The sequence below is a fragment of the Acanthisitta chloris genome, unplaced genomic scaffold, assembly GCF_000695815.1.
Source record: "Acanthisitta chloris isolate BGI_N310 unplaced genomic scaffold, ASM69581v1 scaffold16278, whole genome shotgun sequence".
NCBI lineage: Eukaryota > Metazoa > Chordata > Aves > Passeriformes > Acanthisittidae > Acanthisitta > Acanthisitta chloris.
The window spans coordinates 32,041-42,597 of NW_008685602.1; the positions used below are offsets into that span (position 1 = coordinate 32,041).

At 45.4% G+C, this 10,557-nt stretch overlaps 1 protein-coding gene across 1 annotated transcript in view; it reads left to right on the plus strand.

Moving 5' to 3' along the window:
• Positions 1-10,557, plus strand: part of ELL (elongation factor RNA polymerase II) — a gene marked incomplete at its 5' end in the record, with an annotated part of 31,329 nt that overhangs the window by 9,405 nt on the left and 11,367 nt on the right. The window contains 3 exons of the mRNA XM_009079837.1: positions 2,673-2,926; positions 5,964-6,088; positions 9,106-9,202. Coding sequence (XP_009078085.1) covers positions 2,673-2,926; positions 5,964-6,088; positions 9,106-9,202 — 476 coding nt within the window. The remainder of the gene's footprint in view (positions 1-2,672; positions 2,927-5,963; positions 6,089-9,105; positions 9,203-10,557) is intronic.

Genomic DNA, 10,557 nt, shown 5'->3' on the forward strand with positions numbered 1-10,557 from the left:
TCAGGTGTCCCTGCCCATGGTAAGGGTGGCACTGGATGATCTTTAAGGTCCTTCCAGCCCAAACCAGAGTGGGATTCTGCCCACAGTGATGTTGGGGCTGTCTGTGTACAGTCACATCTCTGGCAGTAGGTCCCATTTGTCATAGCACTGCTGGGAACTCACTGCTCATCCACCACAAGTGTCTGTGCCAGGTCAGCTGGAATGTGCCCTCACTGGGTCACCCAGCTGGTGTGTGCCCACACTGAGGACATGGCATGGGTAGGATGCAGGTAGCAGTGTCCTTGTGCTAAAAAACAACCTAAAGCAGTGCTGCAGCCTGGGACAGACCATCTCTCTGTGCCCACAGAAGGAAAACCTTAGAGGAGGAAATAAAACTGATAGCACAAGGAGCTTGCAGAGCCCCAGCCCAGGGCCCTGCTTAGCCTCAGGTCACCCACTTTGGGCACAAACACTAACCAGAAAGCAGAGTTTCATTATTATTTTGGAGGCAGCTGGGTTTTTTTCTGCTGCCCATGTGACCTGCAGCCAGTCCAGTCTCTCCTCAGAGGATGTCTGTGATGAGAAGGGTGAGTTGCAAAATGTACTACTGACCCTGACTCACTGTGGTAGCAGCCAAGTGCTCAAAGCTGAGAAACAAGATAGTAATCAGGAAGGAAATGCATTGATTTCCTGTAGACTTTAGAAGATGATTTTGTTTAGCTCATATTCGAGAACATTACAGTAAGTGGATGAAGTTAAAGTTTGGGAGGGAGAAGATTCTCAAAGCAAGTTTTCCCTTCCTGGAAAAAGAGAGAGAGCAAAACTTCTTGATTTTAAAATATTCTTGGTAAAACCTTTTACTGCTCTGAAATGGAGACAGAACTGAGTAAAAGCAGTGGGACAGAGTGCTCAGAGCTAAGATGTCAGTGTTTAAGACAGGAGGAGAGCACTAGGCCAAGAAGGAAGAGCCTGGCAGGACAGTCCCCACGTGGGATGTGCCAGCACCATCAGCTGATCCCTCCCAGGCTGGAGGGACAGGCTTGGCTCTCACATTTCCATGAGAACACAGAGCTCAGCACTTCCAGCCTCAGCACAGACCTTCCAGGCAGCTTAGATGTGGAAAAATTTCTATGAAATGTTGAAATTGGAGAGGAACTTCGAGACATGAACTAACCCTTGAATAAATAGACGTGGAAACAGATACCTGCAGGTAGATCTGCAGGGGATGTGCTGCTTATAGCCACACTGAGATCTGTGTGTACATCATGCCTGTGGGTAAATATTTTCTTAGCTTTTTCCTTTCCTATCACTGCACAGTTTGGCTCCAGTCTCAAGTGGAAATGTCCCAATGTGTGTTTTTATTCCTCCTGATCTGGCAAGAGTTAAGGGAGTTGTAAAAAGCTGACGAATCTTCTCTTATCCCATTCCTGGAAACAAAATCCAGTTGACCTCTGAATTTTTGGGGGCTGTTCAATGTGTGCATTGCTGCTGTTCTCTCGCTCACCTTCCCTCAGCCCTGCTGAGGAGGATGGGTCCTGCCTGCTCTCAGCACTGTGGTGTGTAATGAGCAGCCAGGAAATGGGGACTGGGTTATGCAATCCCCAGTAAGACAAACAGTGCAGACAATCCCCAGTATCTTCAGATGACTCAGTTGAAAACATTGCTTCCTAGCAGTGGAGGAGTGCTGGAATAAACCTCCAAAGCACTTGCAGTACACACTGGATGTTATTTGTCTTAGGGAAGGTCACTTTCTCCAGCCCAAGTGATTATTGATTGTAGCTCCACATTTTAGACCTTGGAACCTCCACGTTTTCCTTTTTAGCTGGGCTTGTTTTGGTAGCAAGAACTTGCCTCTGGGACCTGTTTGTGTATGCTAAATAGCCCAGTTCTTTGATTTGGCCTTCAGGATGTGATGTGGGAGTTGTGTGAGGCTTCTGCTCTTTGGTAGGAGTGGGAAACAGGAATTGTCATGCCACGCTGGGGATGGAGCTGAGGTGCACTTTAGATACAGCTTGGTGTTCTCCCTTATCTCTCAATGCAACTGGAGGGTGAGGCAGCTCTTAGGACAGTGGAGAGAGAAGGGGTTATTCTCTTAGCATAGCAACACCCTGGTGACTAGGCTGATGGCCCAGTGTTGGCCCCATTCATGTGGCCCTGGTTGGAGGGGGAAGGGAGGTGGACCCAGCCCCATAAAGTTGCTATTGTTCTAAAAGCAGAAACATCTGCTAGAGGAGTGTTTTGCTGAGCTCAGCAGCAGGGAGCCACTCACTGACCAGTTCTGGGCTTTCCACTCCCTATTTCCACTCTTCTACATAATAATACCGAATTTTCTTCTGGTAGGGGAGGGGGGGGGAAAACCAGTTTAGATTAACCATGGGGATATGTGCACTTGGGCTAAATGAAAAGCTTGGCAAACAAAGAGAGCTTTATGTAAGCTGGTGGCCAATAATACTCAGGTTTCCAGAGCTTGGTGTTGCTGTTTACTTGTTCCAAGCTTGTCAGGAAGCATCAAACTCCTGAGCTCCTCGTTCCGGCAGCGAGCGGCGACGGTTGGGGTTGTGCTGGTTGTGTTTTGTCCTTCCCTGTCATCTGCTGCCACTTGAGAGGGTGGAATTGAAGTCCATATACGTGTTGACAGCCCACTGGCCTTTGCAAGGTGACTGCTGCAGTTTACTATTCTCATCTCATTTTAGGCAAAAAGGTTCAGGTGCGTAAACCTGCACCAGGAGCTTCCGATGCTGTTCCCTCCAGGAAGCGCCCAACGCCAGTCAACCTTGCCAGTGCAATAAAGAGAGGCAATAGTGCCATTTCTCAGAGACCCTTCAAAGATAGGGTTGTGCACTTACTGGCACTAAAGCCTTATAAGAAACCTGAACTTATTCTCAGATTGCAGAAGGATGGACTTTCTCAGCAGGACAAGGATTTGCTGGATAACCTTCTGCAACAGGTTTGTACTCTGATGAAGGCAACGATTTAGGTAAAGGGAAATGTCTTCTCAGAAGATTCCTGTGTCTGGGTGTAACTTGTTCTCTCCCAGTTGCAGCTCAGTGTGGCTCTGAAGGCTGTGGGGGACACAGTTTGTGGTTCCCATCACTGGGTCACAGCTAGCAGGAGCCTCTTGTGGTGACACCTCGGGTTAGGGCTGTGCTACCAAGCTGTATGATTTATTTTATATTTTTTTGGCTTACCAGATCAGTCCCTTCAGACTGAGAATTATCTAACAGAGGTTCTATGAGCTATTTGGTTTGTTATAACCTCTCAATGCTCGTTGCGTTCTCATGAACAAAAAGGAGCAACGTTCCGTGTTGATCCATGTGAGGGAAAAAGATGTCTCCTCTTTTCTATACCTCTTTGTATTGCTCAGAGCCTTTCCTGCTTGGAAGTGCCACTGGTTAGGTGTGAAGATCATGCAGCTTTTTGCCAAGCACATTATTTGTATGTCAAGTGTGAAAGCTCAAAGCTGAATCAGTTCTTAACACTGCGAGTCACGTCAGAGGTGCCATTTTAGGCCTTGCAGTAAACACCTTTATGGCTTTATTAAACACATCATAGCTAGTTATTTAAATGCTGCAGCTGCCTTCTTCTGTATTGGAGCATATTCTGGAATATAGCCTGTATTTTTATTATTTTTTGTTGCTTTTACTCCTTTCTGACTTGAGAGTTTGCCCAAGGGCACAGGGCAGGTCAGATTGAAAACAAGAGTTCTACCTGGCACAACTTGCCCTTCCTTTTCCAACAGTGCTCAAATTCTTTCAAGCACCTTTTTCCAAATTGTTCTCAATAGATTTCAGGCCACAAACCTCAGTTTGTGCTCATCACTTTGGGTTGCTGCTGGTGCCAACCCTCCCTGGCAGCACAGCAGCTCGTGCTGCCCTGGCCACAGGGACAGCCTGATGGGGCTAAATGCTGATTTGGCTGTTAACTGTGGTGCTAGTAAAGTTAATCCCCTCTCAGCCCTCCTCCCATCCTGCAGCAGACATAGATAAGCTAAAAATTACAGCCTGTGTTAAAGCTACAAGGGCTAAATCCGGCTAGGTGTGGGTTTCATTGTGCTCTTGCATCTCTCTCTCTCTCGCAGGACTCTCTGTTCCTGGGGCCTTTTTGCCTCATTTTGCAAGGTTTCTATTTTTGGGAGGGTTGGGGTGGAGCTTGCAGAGTCCCACACTAGCAAAACAAGAAGGTAGCAGCTCTCAGGCTTCATGCAGAGCAAACCCAAGTGATTCTTGCTGAGCTTCAGCTCTTACCTTGCTGTAGCAACCAGAGACATCCTGGGAGGGTTTTGGACATGGAACCTGACTTGGCTTTTTGTCACTTTTGGGATAGTTCAGTGTAAAACACAGCTCAAATTCTACTTGTGTTTTGGCTCAGGAGTTTGGAAAGCTGACAGGACTGAAAGGGAAAACAAAGTGTTTGTCATGTCAACTGATAACTGAGCTTTCTATTTTTCTGCTTATCAGGAGAGTTTTGCTGTGTTAGTTGTGCAGCTTTTGGCTTTGAAATTCCTGGATTTTTACTCTAGGGTTGTAGTGTCCCTAAAGCAAAAGCAGAGGAATTAGTAACATCTTTAGTTAATTCAAGACTTTCCACTCCTTCTCTTGTTTTTGAGGCATTTTATTACCATTTCCATTAGTAGGTGGTTGGGACTTGATGATCTTAGAGATCTCCTCCAACCTTGATGTTTCTGGGGTTTTATACTGCTGTGTGGATAATAGAAATCCAGAAGCACAAGCATGTCCTGGATGGATGGAGAACACTAATCCCTAAGGACAAGGACTGAGTAAAAGCATCTCCCAGTTTCAGGAGTAACTCAATCCTCAAGCCCAGAGGCTCCAGCAGGGAATTTGGGATGTGGCTGTTGGCATTGCCAGTTCCCAGCCTGGCTGTGGGCAGTGTTTGGCCTCCATGTCCCTGTGGAAAAACACATTTCAGGCTTTGTTTCCTTTTAGTCTTGCAGTGCTCTGCAATCACAGGTTGCTCAGAGAAGCTGCTCCATCTCTGGAATGTTCCAGGCCTTGGAGCAACTTGGGCTTAGGGGAAGGGAGGGAGACTGGATACTTTAAGGTCCTTCCAACCCAAACCATTCCACGACTCTAATCCTATGGATCACCTAAGAGAGATTCACTGTCTGGGAAAGCTTCACTTTGTGCTAACTCTGTGTTCAGCAAGAATTTAAACTTTCAGTCAAGCTGTGGAAAGACTGATCCAAATGGGATAACTCTGAACAAGTTGTTTCCATTCTAATCCAATCCTGCCCATTCCAGCAGTGTTTCCTATCCATGCAGGGACTTGGAGGGGGGGAAACTCCACAGGATAAAGCTGGATAAAATGTCCACAAACTTCTGGAGCCAATGTGCTGAGCTACCTTGAGTGCTGTGCTGTAACTTCTGGGAATCACAGGTCTTGGTCTTGCCCTGGAGTACTTGGAAAAGTTCTCTGTGAAATCCAGATGATCCCAGTGTGGTGTATCTCCAGGCATTCTCCTCACTGCTCCCTCAGGAAGCTTTCCTGGTGCCTTTTTCTCTGGCTCCACAGTGAGAAATTATCTCCTGGCAATCGTTAACGAAGTTATCGCTGCGAGAGTTGCTCTATCAGCCATAAACTGCCCCATTTTGGCTGTGGGACAGGTGTGATAAGTGAACTACCTGTTCCCATTAGGTTTTATTTCCAGGGATTTCCATCAACTGCTGCTCTACTGTTTCAGGCTTCCCAAGCCCAATAATCTCTTAGATAGGACTTATTTCCTACTCAACTGGATATGCCTTCAAAACTCCTAATAAATTATCACAGTGACAGGGCTGAAGGAAAGGCACAGTTTGACTAAATAATCTTCATAATTAGGCAATGAAATATTAAAGCCTCTCCTCATTCTCTGACACTACTAAGATTTTTGCCTTCACCTTAGTTTGTTGGAGTAAAGGAGAAAATGAAGCCCTAATAATGTTTTGGGTTTGGTTGGTTTTTTTTACAAATTCCTTCTGTTTCAGGTGGCAAATTTGAGTGCCAAGGACAGCACTTTCACACTGAAAGACTGTGTATACAAAGAAGTGCAGAAGGACTGGCCTGGCTACTCAGAAGGAGATCAGCAGCTGCTGAAGAGGATCCTCGTCAGGTAATTATCCATCTTCTCCCTCATATCATCTGGAGCTTGGACATCCTGGCCCAGGTGCTATAAATCAGTAACCAAGGGCTGTAGAACTCTAGGATGTTGAGTGTTTGACTTACTTTAACATCTGTTGATCATCCAGGAAGCTCTAGGAGGTGACTCAACTTGAGTAGCAAAGTGAATTCACTCCTCAGGTCCTCTTGGGTTGCCTTTAAATTATGCTAAAAGCTTGGGGGAAAACCTGGATATGGAGCAAAGCTGTGAGAGTGAAGTTAGTGGTGAGTTAAAACCCTGGGAGATGAGTGGATTAAACATGTCCAGCTGGAGTCTCCTTTCTTTTCTCCATATTTCCTTGCCCATGGCTTGCAGTGGAGGCTGAAATGTTTGGGGGATTCACATAGCCACATCCCTGAGGTGGAAATTTGATCAAAGTAAGGGTTACATGGAAAAGGAAAGGCAGTTCTATAGGGATAAAGCCCTAAAACACATGGTGGTTGTCCTGAAGGAATCTTGCTTGTCCAGGGGATACCTGTCCCATCTTCCCTCCTGAAAATAGCCCTTAAGTTGATCCCTAAAATACATGATGGTTGTCCTGAAGGAATCTTCCTTATCCTAGGGATACCTGTCCCATCTTCCCTCCTGAAAATAGCCCTGAAGTTGATCCCTAAAATACATGATGGTTGTCCTGAAGGAATCTTCCTTATCCTAGGGATACCTGTCCCATCTTCCCTCCTGAAAATAGCCCTTAAGTTGATCCCTAAAATACATGATGGTTGTCCTGAAGGAATCTTCCTTATCTTATCCTAGCCTGTCCCATCTTCCCTCCTGAAAGTAGCCCTTAAGTTGTTCCCTAAAATATATGATGGTTGTCCTGAAGGAATCTTCCATTCCCTAGGAATACCTGTCCCATGTTCCCTCCTGCAAACAGCCTTAGCACAGTTAGTTGATCCTTATTTACTCAATATTTTTTTTCCTTTACACCTATTTTTCCTTAGGTGAAGCCTCCAAGCTTGGAAGCTTCTGGCTGGCAGGGAAAGACACCAACTCTCCCAGGTTTCTTCCAGGAGAATTGTGCTCTGAGGGTTTAGATTTCCCTCCCTGGTTGTTTCAGTGCCTTGGTAGAGATGTTGTAATGCAGACAGAGTTTTACTTGTGCCTTATTTGATTGCACTTTTACTTAAGATGAAGCAGTTCTCATGATTTAAAAGCTCAGTTGACTTGGAGATGAGACTTTAAGCCAACAGAAAACTTGCACTCCAAAGTGCTTTGCTGTGCTAAGGAAATATCAAACTGATTTAAATGGCCTTGATGTGAAGTGATAATTAAAAGGAAAACCCAAAACTTTCCAATGGCTTTCCCCCCTCCAAAAACAAAAAAGTTAATTTCTCCCTGTAGAAAAGCAATGTTTACTGCTTTTTTTTTCCCTTCTAGAATTGTGGCATTCAGTTAGGCAAAGGTCTAAAAATAGACTTTGGAAAGGATGTATTCAACTGTACAAACAAAGCTCTGCTCAGCCAGTGCAGGTAATGAGGCTCCAAAATGGAAAAAAACATGTAAGGTTGAAGACAGGAGGAAAAACAGCCACAAAAAGGGCACGGGCAGAGGATGTGGAGCTTTGTGTCACTGCTCAGGTTGCCTGGAGCCAACCAATTGTTCCATGTCCTCTTGGTGTTCAGGGCCAGTTGCCACTTGATGGTTGAGCAGCTGCAATAATTGGCACATCTGCAGAGAGTCAAACTCCATCGAACTCTGCTCATGTTAGACAGACTCAGTTTTTCTCCTCTTTGTGTTTTCCATCCTTCTCTTGGGGTGAAATGGGATCCTGAGCAACCTGGGAGGGCCAGGGGAGGTCTCTACCTGGGAGGAATTGAGGCATTTTGAGGAGCAGAGATCCAACCTGATGGGAAATTAAGACATTTTGGGGAGTAGAGACCCAAAATGAAGGGGAATTAAGGCATTTTGGGGAGCACAGATCAGTCTTGAAGGGAAATTGAGGCATCTTGAGGGGCACAGACCCAAAATAAAGGGAAATTAAGGCATTTTGGGAATAGAGACCCAAAATGAAGAATTGAGGCATCTTGAGGGGAACAGACCCAAAGTAAAGGGAAATTAAGGCATTTTGGGAAGCACAGACCAATCCTGAAGGGGAATTGAGGCATCTTGGGGAGCACAGACAAAGCGTGAAGAGAAATCGAGGCATCTTGAGGGACAAAGACCCAAAATAAAGGGAAATGAAGGCATTTTGGGGAGCAGAGACCTCAAATTAAGGTAGTTCCCTGATTAAATTGTCCTCTTTTTCACTCTCAAGAGGTTTCTATTACTTGTCAAACCCCACAAATACAGACAGGGTAACTTTATTCTGCATGATGCAACTTCAAAGTCTTTACTGTCAAGGCCTGAACGTAAATCCTAGTGGGCCAATAATACCTCAGCAGTTCCTGTTTCTAATCCTGCTTTTCCTGCCCCCAGAGGGGCTCAGTGCTGAAAGGACTCCTGTTCCCAGAAAATGTTGTTTTAATGATGCTAATGAGCAGGAGAACTTATTCTTCAGCATCTGACCTTGAGTTTCAGCTCCTTTTCAGTGAGCTTTGCTTTCTGAGTTGCCTCACGAAGTCAGTTTTAACTGAGCAAAGCAAAAAAGTCAGCAGAAATTAGTTTAATTCATGTCTTGCTTACTGAGGTGAGTAATAAAATATTCAGGAATATAGGTAGTATGTATTAGATATTGTATCTTCCCTCCAGTGTTGGTCCAAGGTGTTACCTCCATTCCCAGAGAGCCACAAAAATGGGAAGACAAAAGAGATAATCAGGAATTCCAATGTGTCGTTGATTGATGTTTTCCTGTAGTAGTTTTCTTCTCCTTAGATTTTATCCAAGATCAGGTCTGTAAGTGCCTGAATGAGCTGCTTTGGTGGCACCTTCAAGCAGAGTTGGAACCCCAAAAAAAGGCTCTTTTCTTCAGAGGAAGATGTGAAATGACATCAAACACAGGGTTTGAACAGCCCCAACTTTGTGTTTTGCAGGAAGCTCTGTCAGCCCCAGAACAGTAGCGGTTTTCAAGGAGAAGCTCCTTCCTTGAGTCCTCCCAAGGACAACCTGAACTCCAACTCTCCTCCTCAGGTGGGTCATCCCTCTCCAAAGCAGTGGGTGTTTGCAGCCAACCATCCAGTCCATGTGTTCCTGCTGGATTTGGCTGCTGGATGTGGGTCCAGGCTGAGCTGTGGCCTGTCTGCACCCTGTAATCACCTCCTGCCACAGGCTCTTGGGTCAGGAGGGCGTTGGGGTTTATTCCTGCTTTATTAAGTTAGAGCTTAATTTGGAGTTTCCTCAGCATCTGGTTCTCCTCTGGATGTGGTTCCTCTGGGGAGGATCTCTGACATTCTGGCTCAGGTTTAGTGTTAAAGGCTAAATTCTTTTCCCAGTGCCTTTTGGAGTTCCTGGGAGAAGGAGCTTGTGTTTTCCTCATTACTAATAATTGACTGGAACGACACAGTAATAAGCAGCTCCCAAACATGGTTGAGTTATTAAAATCCTTGACCTTTTGCAACCTAATTGCTATGACAGATCAGGGGCAGGTTGGGCTGCTCTTGGCTTTGACATCCCAGTGCATGGAGCTGTGAAAAGAACATTTTGACTGGTTTTCCATGCTAATAAACTCCAAAGAGCTGAGTTTGACGTGTGTTACACAGACTCTGTCCCCACTTTTCTCAGTAGCAGCACAGGCATTTCTCACTCCCATTGTGAAATGTTGCCTTCCCTTCTCCTCTGTGGGTCAGCCCAGACAAGTTGAGTATTTATTCTTCTCCTGCCAATGGAATGTGTAATTCCTACTTGTCTGGACAGACGCTCTGAGGATTAGTGGCAAAGAATATTAGCAGGTAAAGAAATTAGGTGTTTTCTGGCACTACGAGGGAGGCAATTCTCTATTGAGAACAAGAACTGTGTAACTTGTTTGCCAGGTAGCTAATTCCAAATCCTCTCCTGCTCTGCTGTGGGCATGTTCCTGGTGAATAAGGAGTGAACTCCTTCCTCTTGAGTTAGCTTGGAAAGACACAGTGATGTTAGTGCTCTCCTGTGTGAGTTTTAACCTGACTGTGGAGAAATCAGGGAGAAAAATCACCTTGCTATCCGTATTTTGAAGACACAAAAGTCTGTAGGGGATGGTTTGGGTCTCTTGAGATGACCCAGTTGAAGCTTTGGGTGGTTGATGTAGAAAAGGTTGGTGAAACAGGGACAAGCAAACAGGGAATATAAACATTCCAGCAGTGATTTTTAATGTATCAGACACCTCCTGATTGTGAGCAATCATTTCTCTAGCTGTAGTTTGTATTTAGACAAGGAACAGCTGCTACTGGGTGCAGTGCCAGCCCAGGACTGGGATTTGGTAATCTGGAATGCCAAATCCTTTGGGAAAGTTCAGTTGTAGAATGAGGCTGAAGGAAAAGATTGGTCTGGTAGGTGTAAGTGGAGCAGGA